Source organism: Pollachius pollachius, assembly GCF_949987615.1.
Source record: "Pollachius pollachius genome assembly, chromosome: 9".
Classification (NCBI taxonomy): Eukaryota; Metazoa; Chordata; class Actinopteri; order Gadiformes; family Gadidae; genus Pollachius; species Pollachius pollachius.
The window spans coordinates 1,845,242-1,864,670 of record NC_136942.1 but is presented as its reverse complement, the minus strand read 5'-3'; the positions used below and the strand labels follow the sequence as shown (position 1 = coordinate 1,864,670).

The 19,429-nt window shown below is 48.5% G+C and overlaps 3 protein-coding genes across 7 annotated transcripts in view; 1 reads left to right on the top strand and 2 right to left on the bottom strand.

The window, feature by feature from the left end:
• The window catches only part of mob2a (MOB kinase activator 2a), a 48,278-nt gene extending 42,689 nt beyond the window's left edge, over positions 1-5,589 (top strand). For all 5 annotated transcript variants that reach the window (XM_079743830.1, XM_079743828.1, XM_079743827.1 and 2 more), the window contains exons 3-5: positions 226-319; positions 4,033-4,157; positions 5,012-5,589. In XM_079743830.1, coding sequence (XP_079599956.1) covers positions 226-319; positions 4,033-4,157; positions 5,012-5,313 — 521 coding nt within the window. In that variant the 3' untranslated portion in view covers positions 5,314-5,589. The remainder of the gene's footprint in view (positions 1-225; positions 320-4,032; positions 4,158-5,011) is intronic.
• Positions 5,590-7,965: 2,376 nt separating this feature from the next.
• Positions 7,966-9,135, bottom strand: kcnj11 (potassium inwardly rectifying channel subfamily J member 11; the record flags this gene model as incomplete). Its single annotated transcript, XM_079743853.1, has 1 exon — positions 7,966-9,135. The coding sequence occupies one exon, from the start codon at positions 9,133-9,135 to the stop codon at positions 7,966-7,968; it is 1,170 nt and encodes a 389-aa protein (XP_079599979.1).
• A 1,220-nt stretch (positions 9,136-10,355) lies between these two features.
• The window catches only part of abcc8 (ATP-binding cassette, sub-family C (CFTR/MRP), member 8), a gene marked incomplete at both ends in the record, with an annotated part of 49,929 nt that continues 40,855 nt past the window's right edge, over positions 10,356-19,429 (bottom strand). Inside the window, 9 exons of the mRNA XM_079742760.1 lie at positions 10,356-10,493; positions 11,040-11,102; positions 12,140-12,273; positions 13,636-13,739; positions 15,112-15,220; positions 15,372-15,450; positions 16,480-16,610; positions 18,425-18,545; positions 18,785-18,898. Coding sequence (XP_079598886.1) covers positions 10,356-10,493; positions 11,040-11,102; positions 12,140-12,273; positions 13,636-13,739; positions 15,112-15,220; positions 15,372-15,450; positions 16,480-16,610; positions 18,425-18,545; positions 18,785-18,898 — 993 coding nt within the window. The remainder of the gene's footprint in view (positions 10,494-11,039; positions 11,103-12,139; positions 12,274-13,635; positions 13,740-15,111; positions 15,221-15,371; positions 15,451-16,479; positions 16,611-18,424; positions 18,546-18,784; positions 18,899-19,429) is intronic.

Below are 19,429 nucleotides of genomic sequence, written 5' to 3'. Positions count from 1 at the left end.
CTGGTTGTCCTTTGTTTAAATAATGTCTGGGGCCCTTGCCAGGGCCCTGTGGCCGCCTGGGCCACGTCCGTCCTCCCACTGAGGCTCAGCTGGAACCCACTCAGACCCAGAGCGCACCTGAAAGCCACCCACTGCCTCCACACTTGCGCGATATTGTACCTCTTTCATTAGGCTGTCTGATGCGTGCATCCAGGGGGACCCACTGTGTTGTGCTTCTTCCCCCAGCGACGACATTCTTCAACCTTATCAACCTGCAGTACAGCACCATCTCAGAGTTCTGCACGGGGGACACCTGTCAGGCCATGACCGCCTGCAACACGTGAGTCCTCCCCTACCGTGTTCTTCATGTTCGGTGCCGCGCCCCGCCTGGGGAAGCCATGTTAATGGGAGCCGCGCCTTTTAATGGGGCCGCAGAGGAGTGTGTTGAACTCCAGTCGGGACGAGGCAGCGCCCATGCGCCTCTCAATCCTAGGTCGTCTGTACCGTTCATATCATCAACCGATCACCCTAAATAAAACGATGAGCAGTGCAGGCAAAGCCCTGGATCGAAGCGCAGCCCGCCATGAAGACATACATTTGGGCTTCCTGCCTGTGTGTCCCCAGACGTGGGGAAGCACCCCTTTCTGCCCGGGGGTGGATGTCAAACGCCATGGCCTGAGAGACCACCGCACTGTTCACCTTTAGGTCGGTCTCGGTCCTCCCCTGCGGGTCGACCCCCGGGCGTAGAGCTACAGTAGAGAAGAGCCGCTAGACACTTGGAACACGGGGCCCTATTCACTGCATGTTCACAGAAGGGCGGCGGCAGAATGGAAGTATTTATACAGCTAGTTTACTCTGTCTGGGTGTGGCTCCCCCCCCCCACCCTTCATACAAAATCAAGAGAAGCCAGATCAGCCACCGCAAGTGGTAACACACTAAACTTATGCTAAATGTATTCATATACCCACATTTCATGCAAACATAAATGCATAACGCATTAACACACATTTAACATCCTTAAAACAAATGAAAGAGAAACCGTAATGTATTGTTATGAACAAACGAACCAACAACATTCATACATTCATTCAATGCACAAACATACACAACACGCACACATTCTATTCACATAGACCTGCATGTATTTACATTCTAAACGCATACATTCTCACACTTTCGGCACATTGTTCAAAATGTGTTGGAGGGTGTTCCCACGACCCCCACGAGCACGTCGTGACGACAGAGAACTCACAACAAGACGTTTCCGAAAAATGTCAGTGATGGCTCCGTTGACAAGGACAAATAAGACACGACAAGCGTGTTTCAGCCGCCTCCCCTCCGGTGACCACGACTCGCACAGCGTGGGAAGTGAACAAACCCTGCCTCTGGCAGTCAAACCACAGTGTCTGAGATTCCTCCCCATTTCAGGTTTGGTTTGCTATTCTAGGGGTTGGCCGCCTAGGTCTGGTTCCTGAACTCTTGTACAGATGCATGGTACTAAAGATTTATTTGGGTACTAAAAAAGTGTTTATTGTAGCGATAATGTTAACCATTAGTTGAAACGAGCCATGACACTGAATATTTCATATAGACTTGTATGATACTGGATATGATGAAGTAATGGCAACAATATGTTTGCTGTTACATTTCTGTGTTTTATGTAGTGTATTAACTACAGATGGATAGATAAACATCTCTTTATATTTAATATATAAAGTTGTTTAACAGAGTATGCATCAGCCCTGGCTATCTATCTAGCTACGACTTTTTAATTCATACTTTTACGGCCTTTCCTATTAGAGGTAAACGGTATTCTAGCCACAGAGGATGAAGTGCCCAGGCTCTAGCCTGGCCTTGAGTTTCCACACAGGGTCCGCCTGCTGGCCTGTCTGTGTCAGAGAACACAGTGTGGCTGGCCCCTGACCCAGGCTAAGCCCAGCGCTATTTTAGGCAGAAAATGTTTCCATGAGCTCTGAGGCAACGGAACCATTTGGTAGTTATTTAGACTCATTTGTGTGTGTCTGTGTGTCTTTCTCTCTCTTGTATAGCGGCGTTGTCCGTATGACCTTAGGTCCACGTCAGCGGTTTAGTGGGTTCTTGTTGTGGTTTTAAGAGCGGAGGGTAGCTTGGTTAAAGCAGGGCTCTAATCCCGTTTGAGCATTGTCCTGCCAGGTTCCCAACGCTGTGCCTGTGGTCAGCCGTCGCTGCTCCGCGGAGTCAGAACCGGGCACGCTCAACATTCCTCAGGATTTGTCATGTCTGCCCGCCCCCACCACCTCCCATGGCCCACATGGCGAACAAACCGTCTGCCCCGACAGAGACATCCCAGCCAACACCTCTGTTCTCCGTCAGCCGGGACACCGCGGCCGCATAGGCCTCTCATTGGCCGAGCTACGTTGTTTCGCCACAGATAATCGGCTGATTTACATTGTCTGTTTACAGGCACAGTCTGTGATTATCAGCCGCAATCCGGCTGTGTTTTGCGTTGTGTGTATCCCAAACATTTTAGTAGTTGATTGCGCTCGCTGTGAGAAGGATCCAACTCTTTCAGACCTATTTGAGAGTTGTCTCCTCTTGCTCTGGTATGATATTTCTGCTCCTCTTTCTTCTGCTCTATTGCCAGAGGAATCCAAGCCCAAATGGAGTATCATTTGTGTACTAATCCCTGCCAGTCTTCCTCCCCCTCCCCATTTTGTCAGTGAGATTAGCATGTGGCTAGTCTAACATTCAACCTCCTAGCTCTCTCCTCGGTTACAAGGTCCTTATAACCGGGTCGCCCTGTCCGGAAATGTTTGACCAAGAGGAGAATCTCTCTAGTAGCCCGCATGTCCGAGTGTCCCGCTACGGTGGAAATGAAAGGTCCGGAGCTATGAGGTCGCAAGTCCACTGGAATACCAATATACGATGGCGTCGGGCCACTGCTTATGACAGGAGCTGGCTGGTTGGAGGGGAATGGTCCAACTGTGTCCTGAGGCCTGGCCTTTCTGCTGACACACCTAATTACCCAGCATATGTTGGGATGCAATCTGATCATTATTAGTCTGGATATCATGGTTATCAACACCAAACCAAGAGGAATGTGTTTTTCTGGAAGGACGCATGGACGTGCTCCCCTCCTATGACCTTTCACTCCGAGAGGTCAAGCCAACCTCTAGAGGGAGCCTACTTCCTGCTAGGGATGGTCCCGCCCACCTCTAGAGGGAGCCTACTTCCTGCTAGGGACGGTCCCGCCCACCTCTAGAGGGAGCCTACTTCCTCCTAGTGACGGTCCTGCCAATCAGAAGGTTTTCGCGTCACACAGGTTCTCCCAGTATGAGGCAATAGCGGAAACTCAGATTACGGAAATAACGACGAGAGACAGGTTCAAACAAATGAATGGATCGTCTTATTCAGGGAGGTGTGTGTGTATCATAACACAATTTAAGTTTTTATTCACATTCAATATTCAATATAATATTCAATAGTGTTTATAGTGATTGTTCTTCTTTGATCCTTTTTATTTTAAATTCTGTTCCTGCTCTTGTTTTTTCTAAATCCTGTCAAGGCTGCCGCGTTCGTTTCACTGTACATCCTGTGTGTCTATCAAGGGCGTAGGAACCGGGGGGGACGTGTCCCCTCCAATATTGGAGACAGGCGCATTTGTCCTACCTAAAAATTATACCAGGGGGAGAAAAATATTTTATTTTATTTTGAAAGTGCAACACAGCGTCTTGTCACCGCTTCTTATTCTAAAAAGCTGGATGATTGAGCGTGCAATTAAAGAATTGATTTGATATTTATCAGTTCATTACTGCCATTCAAAATGTGTTTTCCTTTACATTTACAAATGTATCTTTTTAGTAGAATAAAATATATTTGTGAATTTTTTCCAGTGTAGTTAATTTATGACATATTTCTGTATTTCAAACCATTAACGGATCCGTCAGGTTTCCGATACGTGTCCCCCCCCGATGTTAAACTCATTCCTACGGCCCTGGTGTCGACCCATGACCAATAGAGCGCCTGAGTGTTGTCTCTGGTGGTGAACGCTGACCCTACCCCCCCTGTCCTCAGGACATACTACTGGTACGACGAGAGGGGGAAAAAGACCAAGTGCACTGCCCCGCAGTACGTCGACTTCGTCATGAGTCTTTGTCAGAAACTGGTCACAGACGAGGAGATCTTTCCCACAAAATACGGTGAGTGTCTGCTAGGACTGGCCGATGAATCGAAAGTCATTTCGATTTTAGCGTCAAACGATCACAAAATTAACATAATCAAGTTTTCGATTTTTTTCTTCTTTTTTTCTTTTTTCAAAACAGCTGGATACATATCTGTACATTATTTTAGCTTTGAACATTTTCTTTTGGACCATTTTGTGTACTATTTTAAGGCGAAATTCCTAAGTTCTCAGTTACAAAGTTTTTTTTGATAGAGACATGCTCAAAAATACATCATGTTTTCAAACTCAAAAAAAAAGTTTGAATCGTGATTTCAATATTGACTAAAATAATCGTGATTATGATTTTTTTTTTCCATAATCGAGCAGCCCTAGTGTCTGCCTCGGGTCTGTAGGCCCCTCTGCAGCCTGTTCCCCCACACACCCTCTCACACTTTAAGCGAAGCCAATGGTGCAGCACTGCCCTCTGCTGGCCCCGTGGAGAATTACACCTAGAAGTGTGGACCACCAGACGATGGTCTTTAGGCTCGTGTAACACCATGAATCCTGCGAGGTGCAGCCATTCAAGAACAGTTTTCTTCCCAAAAGCCATTACCACCCTTAACTCACACATGCACTGACCTCATGAACTTTACCCCCCGCCCCCCATTTATTACTTTTTGTACGTTATTAGATTTGTATTTTTATATTCTACATGTGTATGCACTGGGAAGGAGAGGCTTTCAATCTCATTTTACTACGTATAGTGACAATAAAAGGCCTTCATTCATTCATTCATTCATTCATTCATTCATTCCTGTTTGGAGGACAGTACTTGGAGCGTGCCGCTAAGCCCAGGAGCCTTAACGAGTCCGTCTGAACCTTTCCCTGCAGGCAAGGAGTTCCCCAACTCGTTCGAGTCGCTGGTGAAGAAGATCTGCCGGTACCTGTTCCACGTGCTGGCCCACCTGTACTGGGCCCACTTCAAAGAGACAGTGGCGCTGGACCTGCAGGGACACCTGAACACTCTGTACGCACATTTCATCGTTTTCGTCCGGGAATTCAACCTGGTGGACCCCAAGGAGACCTGCATCATGGACGACCTGTCCGAGGTCATCTGCGCCCCCGCTCCACCTGCCCTCCCCTGTGCCACCACCTCCTCCCCTTCCTCACAAAACCACGTGACGGAGAGATGAGCAGGCCTGGAGGCGGGACTTACCATCCCCCCCCCCCCCCAACACACACACACACACACACACACACACACACACACACCCTACCCCTCCCCGCTTCCACGGGGTGGGGAGAAGAACAGATAGCAGAGAGGAAGAGAGAGAGAGAGAGAGAGAGAGAGAGAGAGGTAGAGAGGAAGAGAGAGAGAGGAAGAGAGAGAGAGAGAGGAAGAGAGAGGTAGAGAGAGAGAGAGAGAGAGAGGAGAGGCCTGGCTCCTGGAGCCCTCCCCCCCCCCCCCCCCCCCCATGTTTTGCTCTGACATCCACCCAGCAGCCGGACCACAGAGGGGGGAGGCGGTTTCTTGTCCTGGGGGGGGGGGGGGGGGGGGGGGGGGGTGTTAGTCGCGCCAGCAGGAAATGGCGCGAGCGTTCCTCCCCCAGGGGGCAAAAAATACCCCCCCGTCTTCTCCACACTTTAACTAGGAACAGAAACGATGTGCGTTTTATTATTTTCTTGTTTATGTTGGAGTTTTATTCAGTTCTCCTTTTTATTTTCTTTCTCCTTTTCCTTTTTGTTTGTTGACCCGTGTCAGGGCCGGTGGGTCGGTGAGGGCCCCCCCTACGAGCGGGCCCTCTGCTTTGCTTTGTACAGCGTTCATGTGTCATGTGAGGGGGAAACCATCTGTTAACCCACTGCCCTCTAGTGGCGCTAGTCAGAATGGACGTAGAAGGGCACCGTGCTGACCAGTAGGGAGCCACATTACTGCCTAATGTGGGGGGGGGGGGGGGGGGGGGGAGATACTAGCCAATCACTGTTTGTGTTGTTGAAAGCGCTTCCTACTCAGGACTTGAGAGATTATGTCACTGCTGCCGGAGGGAGGCGTCTCTCTCTCTCTCTCTCTCTCTCTCTGTGTCTCTCTCTCTGTCTCTGTCTCTCTCTCTCTCTCTCTCTCTCTCTCTCTCTCTCTCTCTCTCTCTCTGCCCTGTTTCTTTCATTCATTACGATGCTCTCTCGCCCTCACGTTGTCCCCTCGGCCTCACGTAACACCAAACCGCCCCCGTTCTCCATATTTACAGATGTCCATGATGTATAACTACAGTGACATATTTACCAGGTGCATCCCTACGAGCTGACCTGTCCTAGTGACCCTACCCGCGTAGGGTAGCATATACATAGAGTGGCAGTGCGGCTGGAACAGGGAGAGAGAAAGGAAAAGCTAAAGATTGTACGATAGAAGACGTAATCTCACCAGAGAGCCGCTCACTACCAGGAAGACTGCACCGCTCCGACCCTGTTCCAGGGGGGCTGTCGCCGGCCCCCCCGGTGGGGCCAGAGCTCCACACATGGGGGTGTGGGAGGGGGGTCCCCTAAACCCCCAGTCCCCATAGCTCAAGGACAAGGACATTCTGCAATGTCCGCAGGCCCCGGCGGAGGGTGGGTGGGTGGGTGGGGGCTGGGTGCTGCTGCTCCTCCGGTCTACTCTGCTGTTTCTGTATCACTGAAGTCCCAGGAAATGACATCGTCCTCACGGTTCCTCCTTAACGCCAACGCAAAACGGTAACCTCCTTTTTGTTTTGGTTTTCTTTTAAGATGGATTTTTTATTTTTTTTTTCGTTTTTTCATCAGAAAACAAAAGGAAATGAGCCGACTTCATAGAAGGTGATGGTGTGGACGGTCGTGACCGCGTCGCCGTCGTTACACATGTATAGAAAATGCACATTCTGCTTGGACTTCACTGTACACGGCGTGGCCAGCAGCTCCTCTGATTGGATGATTCTCCTTTTTAGTTTATTTATTTTTTTGTTTTTGTTTGCAGGGTTCCTCAGTTCTGGCTTTTATTTTTATGTATTTTAATTATTAACTAAGTTAAAAGCAATTAAATATTTTAAACTCTGCAGATTATAATCTAATAAAATACAGAAATGCCAAACGTGTGTCGGTCTGTGGTTGTTTCTCTCTCGTGTGTGTGTGTGTGTGTGTGTGTGTGTATATGTGTGTGTGTGTGTGTGTGTCCTGTTCCCTTTTTGGTTGTTTATCCAAATAGCAGCAAAGATCCAAGTTGATGGCATTTTTATATATATTAGACTTTATTTGAGGCAGTTATGTTTACACTTTGATACGCATTCCTTTCAACATACACATTGTCGAATTTTCGATCAGAATCTGCCGCATCTCATAGTCCACAGCATTCTATGCAGGGTAATAATGCCATGCAGAAAGAGAAAGTCCTGTTTTAATTCAGCATCAAGCCAATGGGCTTTGTAGTAGTTATATTTGGATCATCTTGTGCTATTCGTTTGCATGCTTCGTGTATTCTTTAATAAGTACAGAAGAACAAGGTACAATTCAGTCTTTCTTGAAATTAAAATTCCAATGTATAGAAAAATTGACCTAACACCTTTAAAGGTGAACCTGGTATACCACCAGGTGTGAGTGTGATTATCGTTACAAGCCGTTTTGAAAATCTGACTCTTCTGACATCACAAGTGCAGAAACGGAAAGGAAACGTTTGCTACGGTCCACTGGGCAGGCTGGTAGACTGATCTATCCAGCACACATCTAGGTGGACACGCCCACTTGTGATGTCAGAAGAGGCCGATTTTCAAAACGGTGTGTAACGGCCAATCACACTCACACCTGGAGGTATAATATGTCACCTTTAAATGTAGCTGTTGCTAACTGATGATGAAGCTCTGCTGTTTGTGTACTGCGCCAAGAAGCTTCCGCTTTCTCACCGCCGCCCTCGAGGTGGCGCCCTCCTTCGTCTTAAAATGCGCGATGCCTCCAGTCTCGTCGAAGGTCTTTGCGCTGCAGCACGGCGTCGGCACCCGCACGGTGTGGCCAAATTTGGAGTAGTCTACCGCGTACATGCCCTCTTCCTCGGAGACTGTGGGCACGAAACGCTGCCCCCACAGGATCTCCTCCGACACGTACGACGTCCGCGCCTGCGTGGTGATGCCCGTCGTCTCCACCACTCCCTCGAGCACCACGATCACCTCGATGTCGTCGTGCTGCAGATCCGACGCCGACACCTGGTATAGAGGACTCTCTTTCTCGATCACGTGGCATATGATGAGCGGTGACACCAGAAAGAGGCCGTTCGTGCCGATTGGGTTGTCCAAGTGGATGTCGATCTGGTCCAGAGGCACCACCTCGCCCTCACTCGTGCTCGTCTTCTTGACCACCTGCATGCGCACGGTGGCGCTGATGATCATGCTTTTCCTCAGGTCCCCGATGCGGACCATGAAGCACAGCTTGCTGTTTCGGATGGAGATGACCGCGTGTTTACTGAAAATCAGGGTCTCGGCGCGCCGATTGGCCTGCGCAGTTTTCATGAAGATGCAGCCCAGCATGATGGCGTTGATCACCAGCCCGACGATGTTTTGGACGATGAGAATAATAATGGCGGACACGCATTCTTCTGTGACCATCCGACCACCAAATCCGATGGTGACTTGGATTTCTATGGAGAGGAGGAATGCCGAGGAGAACGACTGGATGCCCGTTACGCATGGGATAAACTCGTCCCCTGTGTCATCCAAGTCGCCGTGCGCGAAGGCAATGAGCCACCAGATCATCCCAAAAAGGAGCCAACTGCAGAGGTACGACATCGTGAAGATGATCAGAGTGTGGACCCATTTTAAATCCACGAGGGTGGTGAAAACGTCTTGGAGGAAGCGGCCCTGCTCGCGGATGTTCGTGTGGGCCACATTACAAGTTCCGTTCTTGGCGACGAACCGAGCCTTCCTCTGGGACGCCTTGAACTTGCTGCTGGGCTGCTGGACTTCTTCGGACAGGCGCGTCAGTAAATAGTCCTCTGGAAGGAGTCCTTTCCTGGACAACATAGCGCTCCCATACTATGCTCCCTTTTCAGCTTTGAAGAAACTGAATCGCAGTCGATCGACGGCAGGGAGAGGAGTCGGTCGGTCACCCTCAATGTTTGGAGCTATGCGCGCCCCCTCACGCCTCACCCTCAGCCCCCCAGATCAGGCGTTAGTCGGCTGGTCCCACGGGAAGACCCCTCACTCGGTATGACAGTTGTCCCTGTCACTCATCCCAACACCCCGGCCCGGGTCCATTGTATATCACCGGAAAGTCGCGCCGTTTCCGAAGAGATTATTTAATAAATAATAACCAACGTGGATATATCCATACCTGAATTCACAGTAAAGGATGTGATGCTAAAGAAAAAGTGCGCGGCCGCGTTGTACCTTTGGGTGAGAGGGTACTTTTAAAAAAAACTACGCCCCCTCCCTCCCCCTGCTTAGTCAGGCATTTCGATTAGCCTGTAGAACCCGAGAGGGGGACATGAAGCGGTGTGTGGTGTCGGAGTGAGAGCGGCCCCCCTCCCTTACTGCGGCTCTACGATGCATCAAGAACACACCATGTGTCCCAGTCGAATGCCTTCCCTGCAGGTCACAAGCAATGCTCAATCTGCGTACTGTCCGGAGTGTTAAAACAAAACAAGAATTTTGTTTCGATTTAATTTCTATTTCTTTATAGATCTACCAGGGGGAGAATCAGGAGATCCTATCGTCAGGATATTTGAAAAAAATGTCCCTAACAGTTATTGCAGGGTCGTGTCTAGACGATTTTAGCAGACCCAGGTGTGGCTCAGAATAACTCGGGGAGCAGTTCCAATGTGTACAACAAAATACATTGTGTAGCAACGTGTGCAGTAAATCCTATCCAACACTTCAGTCACTTTACCCCTGCCCCACCACCTCCATATCCAGACTAACTGGATATTTACTTAGTGCCTGAAGTTAATTTGTTTCCATCGATTGCCACCTTTCATTTTCCCATCGTGACAGGCAAGGCAGAAGTCCGGTCAAAAAGCAACACTTAAAACAAAAAGACCAAACCCATCCACAGCAAAGACAAACACATGTTGAAGTGATAATTTAGCTTATTTTATTAACAAAGAATTAATATTTTATGTACAAATATAATACATGATAAAAAAAAATTAAACGAAATATATAATCCATGGTAACAATTGCACTTTGAACGTTGTCCGTCCTGTGTCGCTGTCGGTCTTCTCCGTACGAACTCCGCCGGCCCGCTACTTGTCGGCTCGTACGAAGGAGGCGAAGACGCTGTCCTCCTTCTCCAGGAGCGCGTGGGGCCGGTCGTACTCCAGGATGATCCCGCGCTTCATCACAATCACCAGGTCGGCGTTCAGGATGGTGTGCACGCGATGCTGCAACGCACAACCGCACCAGAACGAGCGCTTAGCGAGGGACATGGCTCAGGGTTCAGAGACATAAGTAGAGCGCTCGCTGTTCAGCCGCCGTCAACAGCGGTTTGCCAAAGAGAACTGGGTCAGACGTTGTTCCATGGAAAGCAACGACGCACATAGGTGCACATGATTCAGTGTTGTAACATGCACAAAACCCCTCAAGGGATTTCTGCGATGCTGTGTTCTAACATCAAAGTCAAAATAGCACAGAAAACGGAGCACAAATGGCTTCTTTAGAGGATGTGAAATGCAGACCTATCTCATGCTAGGGGAATGTTGGATGGGAAAACCTAACAAGCATCATCAATCCACCGATTGCAGCCAATCAGAAACCAGGTTGGCCTGGGATTCAGTTGATCTGAGATGATCTTGAAATCGTGCACCGGCTTATTCTCTAACTGATAACGCAGAGCAGAGGAAAGAGCAGAGCTGCTGAGGGACAGAGAAGAGGCCCGTCTGTGGGGTATACCCAGAAGCAGTGAAACGGTGACAGTCATGTATACTCACTGCTATAGTGACCACTGTCCGGTCAGCGAAGGCTGTCATCACCACCTTCTGAAGAATGCTCTCCTGCAGGAAGTGCAAAGGGACACGGTCATACTATCACCCTCTACTCTCCGTTATCCCCAGACACCATCCCCCATTGCATCTGTTTTACTCTTTAGTTATCCTAGAGTTGTACGCAATCGTCCTACAGAAATATAAAAGGAATTGGCAACTCACCAAATTGTCATAGGTTCATTAAAAATATAGCATCACATTGTTTTAGAGGGCGCTGGCTCCTGACAGGCTCCCTTGAGAAGCTGAGGAAGACTTTTATTGTGAAGCCCAATGAGAGGAAGAAAGTAAAGCCTCCATTAGAGCTGCCGCCTCACTGTTGAAGGCTCTGCTCTACTGCCTGCAGCGCTGGCTCATCCCGGCTACAGCGCTGTGTGACAGGCCATTTAGACCGTGTGCGTGTCACTTAAGTGGTGTGCGCATGCATGTGTGTGTTCAACTGTGACAGAGTGAGAAAAATAGAAGCAAAATGTGTGTGTGTGTGAACACACAAATTCATGCATGAGGAATTGAGCCTGTATAAGGATTAGCATAAGAAGTAGCTAGGGTTCTCCATATCTTTTCTTATACACTGGAGGGGAAATCCCCCCCTTCTTCATTACTTTATTTTATTTTTCTGTTTTAACGTAAATTATTCTCCAACTTTGTCAGACCCCTTTAAGTAGCCTACTTTTTCAGCAACAGTTAGAATTTCATAAATATATATCTTTCATATGTATAAAATATAATTGGCGTCTATAATCAAAGTATATTATCGGGTTGTATAATGAACTGAGCCTGCTATATTATAGCGTAGTATAGCAGCATAGTATAGTAGAAGATAGTATTACATAGTATAGTAGTAGTATAGTGTAGTCGTAGATAGTATAACATAGTATAATAGTACATAGCATATTGTAGCGTAGTATAATAGTAGATAGTATAAAACAGTATAGCAGTAGATAGTATAGTTTTAGATGGTATAACAGAGTAGTAGTAGATTCTACTGTCATATAGTAGCATAGTGATAGGTTATAAACGGTTGTATAACAATGGGGCCTCTTTCTCACTGTTGCCATGTCGATGGAGGCGGTGGCCTCGTCCATGATGAGGATGCTGCTCTTCCTGACAAAGGCCCTGGCCAGGCAGAACAGTTGCCTCTGGCCCTGGCTGAAGTTCTCTCCTCCCTCCGTTACCATGGCGTCTGGAGAGGAGACAGCAGGGGTCATGTGATGTCACCCAACCTACACCCCACCTTCACCTGTCCCTGATGTCCAGTGGGTATGAGGGACAGGTAGCATCAAGTACCCTGTGATGGGTACTGGTGGTCTCAGGGGCACAATTAACTGTAATCCTACTGCCTGCGATCTGGAAACCCGACCCGGGGGAACTTTTATATTTGTAGTTGCTCCACTATTGATAGTATGCCGTATTTGTTCTCAGCCTTCACCTGACAGGGACTATATTTAGAATTGGCTTATTCCCAGTCACCAGACACAGTAAAATGCCACAGTAGAATGAAGATAACTAAAGGCCCACTCCCTGAAGCCTCCCATACATGTCAGCCATCCAGGGAGAGAGAGAGCGAAGGCAGGAGAACACAAGGCCACAATCACCAGAGTGATCAATGGTCAAGGTGGATTAACATGCACACACTCCCCTCAGACAGTAGCCTGTGATTAATGGTACTGCAGTCTGCAGGTCCCTCTAGGTTCCCCCCCCCCCCGCCCCTCAGAACAGCATGGGGTCGGTCTCCTCGAGAGCAGAACCAGAATTAGCTCAGCTAAGACCGAGCGCTGCAGATAGCACGTCCTTCGTTGTGCACGGCTGCGGTGAGGCTGTGTAGTTTAATGATGTAGCGGGGGGGGCAGAGCAGAGGCAGATCCAATGACCTCCACACAGCACATTCCCCTTCCTCACAGCCCTTCCTTAAAGTACCATCGAAACCAAGCAGAGTGGTTGTATATCGTCTGTGATGGTTCGGTACCGCATGGCCCATTTAAAGTGTGTTGCGTTCTTTTACAGATAGCTTTAGTATAGTTTTTTTTTTTTGGGAGGATATGTTTTTTTCCATCGTACAGTATGATGTGAATTAATGTGTTAGTGCTCAACCAGGCAATGGCGCTACAAAGAGGCAGATTGTGGTTGCTTAACGACAATCGTTGACTAACAGTTGATTATATTTTGATTGTGTATTTAAACCTGATAACACCATCTGCTATTCGGTGCTCTAGCATAATATCCATCTAGTCTGCGTGTCCCTTTACACTATTTTTTTTAGCAATTGTAATATTATTATGCTTATATTAGTTCCCCCTATTTGTCTATGAATATAGAATCATTAATATAATATATATATGGTTAATTTCCATTCGAGTATTGTGCGTTCAAAATTACTTGAGTGAAATCTTAAAAAGGAGCTGCTAGTTCTGCCGTACACTAACCCGTCCTTTAGTGCCCAGTTCATGTGTCCAACTGAAATGTGTGTAGAATCACGTGTGTGTGTGTGTGTGTGTGTGTGTGTGGGGTGGGGTGCGTGTTGGTGTTGGTGTGCATTTCCTCTCACCCAGGCCTCCGGGTAAGCATTTGACAACAGGTTTCAGCTGGGCTATTTCCAGAGCTTCCCACAACATCTCATCTGTAGCCTTCAGCTCAGGATCCAGGTTGAAGCTGCACACACACACACACACACACACACACACACACACACACACACACACACACACACACACACACACACACAAACAAAGGCATTGCAAACATACAATGTATCAATTATTAAATTACTTTTTCATACATATAATGCAAGGAACAAAGTGTGTCAAATAAGACGAACAAAATAGAAAGAATAGTACTAGAACAAAAGTAAATAACAAAATGGGAGACCTATATAGATCCATTACATGGGGGGTGTCTAGCATGTCAACACCACCAATGAACAACCACAGCTTCTCCCATCTAAAAGATATCCAACAGATAGCGGCCCACAGGGGATGTTATCTCCCTGCCCTCAACTCTCCCTACCCTGTTCAGATCAGTCTGAAGAGGCACACTGCTGGCCAGTGGACTGAGCCGCTGCCAAAGCCGTCGGACAAGAACCGTGATAACTGGGAGGAGGATTCCAGCGCCAGCTACTCTGTAGAACACGCTCTTTATCAGGGCAGAGCGACAAGTACTGATCAGTGTTGTCCCGGCCTGTCTCCAGGCATTCAGCCTGTGGGTCTTTGTTCCTATTTTGGGGAGGTGTGTGTCGGGGGGGAGAGGACTGGTGGGTCAGGGGAGGGTGTGTGTGTGTGTGTGTGTGTGTGTGTGTCGGGGGGGAGAGGACTGGTGGGTCAGGGGAGGGTGTGTGTGTGTGTGTGTGTGTGTGTGTGTGTGTCGGGGGGGGGAGGACTGGTGGGTCAGGGGAGGTGTGTGTGTGTGTGTGTGTGTGTGTGTGTGTGTGTGTGTGTGTGTGTGTGTCGGGGGGGGGAGGACTGGTGGGTCAGGGGAGGGTGTGTGTGTGTGTGTGTGTGTGTGTGTGTGTGTCGGGGGGGGGAGGACTGGTGGGTCAGGGGAGGGTGTGTGTGTGTGTGTGTGTGTGTGTCGGGGGGGGGAGGACTGGTGGGTCAGGGGAGGGTGTGTGTGTGTGTGTGTGTGTGTGTGTCGGGGGGGGGAGGACTGGTGGGTCAGGGGAGGGTGTGTGTGTGTGTGTGTGTGTGTGTGTGTCGGGGGGGGAGGACTGGTGGGTCAGGGGAGGGTGTGTGTGTGTGTGTGTGTCGGGGGGGGGAGGACTGGTGGGTCAGGGGAGGGTGTGTGTGTGTGTGTGTGTCGGGGGGGGGAGGACTGGTGGGTCAGGGGAGGGTGTGTGTGTGTGTGTGTGTGTGTGTGTGTCGGGGGGGAGGACTGGTGGGTCAGGGGAGGGTGTGTGTGTGTGTGTGTGTGTGTGTGTGTCGGGGGGGAGGACTGGTGGGTCAGGGGAGGGTGTGTGTGTGTGTGTGTGTGTGTGTGTGTCGGGGGGGAGGACTGGTGGGTCAGGGGAGGGTGTGTGTGTGTGTGGTACCGGATGGACCCTCTGAACAGGAAGGGGTCCTGCAGGATGATGGAGAAGCGTGAGCGCAGCGTCTGCAGAGGCAGCTGGGCGATGTCGATGTCATCGATCAGGATCCGCCCTGTGGGTGGGGGACAGCGCCGCTCATTCACACACGGGGGACGCATCGATGTTTTCCAAATTTGCATCACGTGCACACACACACACACACACACCTACACGAACAAATAACTGACACACGCGCGTGCGCAGACACACACACCAAGCCGTACCTTCAAACATGTCAACCATACGGAAGAAAGCGAGGGAGAAGGAGGATTTGCCGCTTCCTGTCCGTCCACAAATCCCCACCTGGGTAAACACAAGGCCTGGTTAACACACCCACCAGGGGTACACAGGTACTCTGTTATACCGACATGGTGAACAATGGACCGATCCACCCAGCCCATCAGGGGTACACAGTTACTCTGTTATACCGACATGGTGAACAATGGACCGATCCACCCAGCCCATCAGGGGTACAGGTACTCTGTTATACCGACATGGTTAACAATGGACCGATCCACGAGCCCATCAGGAGTACACAGTTACTCTGTTATACCAACATGGTTAACAATGGACCGATCCACCCAGCCCATCAGGGGTACACAGGTACTCTGTTATACCGACATGGTGAACAATGGACCGATCCACCCAGCCCATCAGGGGTACAGTTACTCTGTTATACCGACATGGTGAACAATGGACCGATCCACCCAGCCCATCAGGGGTACACAGGTACTCTGTTATACCGACATGGTGAACAATGGACCGATCCACCCAGCCCATCAGGGGTACACAGGTACTCTGTTATACCGACATGGTTAACAATGGACCGATCCACCCAGCCCATCAGGGGTACACAGGTACTCTGTTATACCGACATGGTGAACAATGGACCGATCCACCGAGCCCATCAGGGGTACAGGTACTCTGTTATACCGACATGGTGAACAATGGACCGATCCACCGAGCCCATCAGGGGTACACAGTTACTCTTATATACCGACATGGTGAACAATGGACCGATCCACCGAGCCCATCAGGGGTACACAGTTACTCTGTTATACCGACATGGTGAACAATGGACCGATCCACCCAGCCCATCAGGGGTACACAGGTACTCTGTTATACCGACATGCCTAACAATGGACTGATCCACCGAGCCCATCAGGGGAACACAGTTACTCTGTTATACCGACATGGTAAACAATGGACCGATCCACCGAGCCCATCAGGAGTACAGAGTTACTCTGTTATACCAACATGGTTAACAATGGACCGATCCACGAGCCCATCAGGAGTACACAGTTACTCTGTTATGCCGACATGTCCTGGTACCTTCTCGCCAGGGCGGATGTGTGCGTTGACGTTCTTCAGGACGGGTTTGAGTGTGGCGTCGTAGCGCACGCTCAGGTTCTGGATCTGGATCTCTCCCTGCTGGGGCCAGCCATCCGGGACCTGGGACGCAGCTGGAGACAGGGAGAGAGACACCGAGAGACAGAGAGAGAGAGAGAGAGACAGGGAGAGAGACACAGAGAGTCAGAGAGAGAAAGAGAGAGAGACAGAGAGAGACAGGGAGAGAGAGAGACATCGAGGACAGAGAGAGAAAGAGAGAGAGCGACAGCGAAAGACATCGAGAGACAGAGAGAGAAAGAGAGAGATGGAGCGACAGCGAGAGACAGAGAGAGAGAGACAGGGTGAGATGGACATGGAGAACACATAGAACGTTATTACATAACGTTCTATAACAATACAATAAGCAAGAAAAGTATTTTCTTTCTTTCCTTAAGTGACAAGAACGATTTATATTCTTTGAATGCGCTTTGTTCAGGTAAATTGTTTTTAGAACCTTCAAGTGCAAAGAGCTGGAATAACAAACAGCAAAGCAGGTGAACCAACAATAGATGTAACAAAAGAAACATTCAACTGACTGCCATTACTTCCCAATAGCAGAGAGACAGCATTACATAAAACCCATTCTACCTACGGTCATAGCCGCCAAAGGTATGGTTGTTTTGACAATCCCAGAGCAAATTGGATGTAAAAAGGCTTATATAAATGCAAGAGTTAACTTCCATTGAAGCAAAAATGGAAGTTCACTCTGGTGGCCTTAGTGAGCCAAAGGTTAGATCATCATCAAATCCAACCTTTACAAAGATTATCACCGAACAGTCTGGCATTTGTACCGTTAAGACAAGGATTATAATAACTGGTTATATATAAAGAGGAGGCAGCCTGACTGACTCAGCCCAATGAGAGGAGGTTATATATAAAGAGGAGGCGGCCTGACTCACTCAGCCCAATGAGAGGAGTGTGACGGGGCGCATCGTTGCGATGCGCTACATACAGGAGACTGAGTGTGGGTTTGTCTTGTTTGTTTATGTATTCCGTTACCTTCATACTGTTTTAAAATCATTCATCAAACATGTCATTTATCATATGCACTACGACAGTTTAATACAATCTTGCAAGTACCATCATTACAACTTTCTGTTTCTTTCTGCTTGTTTCCATTTACCATTAACGTCACCTGTTTTGTCGTAATAACCACTCGTCTTATGTTTATATGAGGGTTGGAGCACCGCGTCACCAGGGTTTATATCTACGTGAAATCTTCCGGGTAAACCGGAAGTGACCCCGAGTTATTATTTTTATTTTATTGCTGTCTTTTTACATTTTGGCTATGCCAAAATATAGCAATGCTGCACAGTTTATAAGGTTAATTGTTGCTCGCTAGTTGAGGATAGAACGGAAGTTGTTTTAAAGCTGTTGTGTAACTGCTCTGGTAAACACCCCTGACGCAACGGGAAAATTGGTATGCACCAATTAGCAGTGGGGGTTAGGCCTACTTAGGCCGACGTTCAACAGTGGTTCGGGGAAGCTGATAGAGAGAGGACTTATGCCTGTTTATTGCTCTCCTGTGTGGGACTTGTTTAAAGGTCCGGTTTCCTGAAATTTTGACTTATGTTTTTTTTTGTGACTCCCAAGCCTATTTGATATGCTGAGTCAACCTTTTGTATATATATAGATTTTTTTTAGATGTTTTTGTTTTTTTGTTAATTTTTGTTCTATTTTTTTATCGCCTTAAGGGCCTTAAATTGGGATAAATAAAAGATTCCATCCTATCCATCACTCCTCGTCTGCTCCTGAGTGTTTTTTTCATCTAGTTCAAGTCGCTCCAACACATCTACCCTTGACAAGGAGGTTATATATAAAGAGGAGGCGGCCTGACTGACTCAGCCCAATGAGAGTAGGTTATTCATAAAGAGGGGGCGGGACTCACCCAGCAGCCCCTCGTAGTTCTCGGGGTCCGTCTGCAGGAGGGCGTTGATCCTGTTGACCGAGCCCAGCTGAACCTCCATGTCCGCCAGGTTCCGCACCATCCAGTTCATGTAGTTGGACACCTGGGGGGGGGGAAAAGTATGCACTCTTATAGATACAGACAACACAACAAACATGGAGGCAAACACAGATACACACACGCACATATCTACCCACAAAGTCAGACACACATAGATCAGAGCAATAACAACAACAAACACACACACACAGAAACAGAACTATACACTACTAACAAAGATATATACAGATGCACGAAAACACACACACATACAAGGGAAGAGAGACACACACCCCCACCCACCATGAGGGCGTAGGTGAGTCCCAGGCCCACCAGACCTGCAGACAGATTGCTGTACAGAGCTTTGCTGATGGAGGTGACTGCTGCCACCAGCACCACACAGGCCCCGATGTACTCCTACACACACACACACACACACACGCACGCACGCACGCACGCACGCACGCACGCACGCACACGCACGCACAAACAGCATTATTACAACCCTAACCCTATTACATACTATTATTAAATTATAATATCTTAGTTTTACACAAAGAACCAGAGAGCACGGAAATCGCAATGTTGCAAAAAACAACACGATTTTGTACTTCTCTTACTATCTGTGCTTTTAAAAACCTATCAATCAATAATCCTAAATGTTTTATACCAGACGCCACAGGTTAACTCTGGTCTAATGGGGGTAAAGGTGAGAAACACCACAGGTAAACTCTGGTCTAATGGGGGTAAAGGTGAGAAACACCACAGGTAAACTGGTCTAATGGGGGTAAAGGTGAGAAACACCACAGGTAAACTCTGGTCTAATGAGGGTAAAGGTGAGAAACACCACAGGTAAACTGGTCTAATGAGGGTAAAGGTGAGAAGCACCACAGGTAAACTCTGGTCTAATGGGGGTAAAGGTGAGAAACACCACAGGTAAACTCTGGT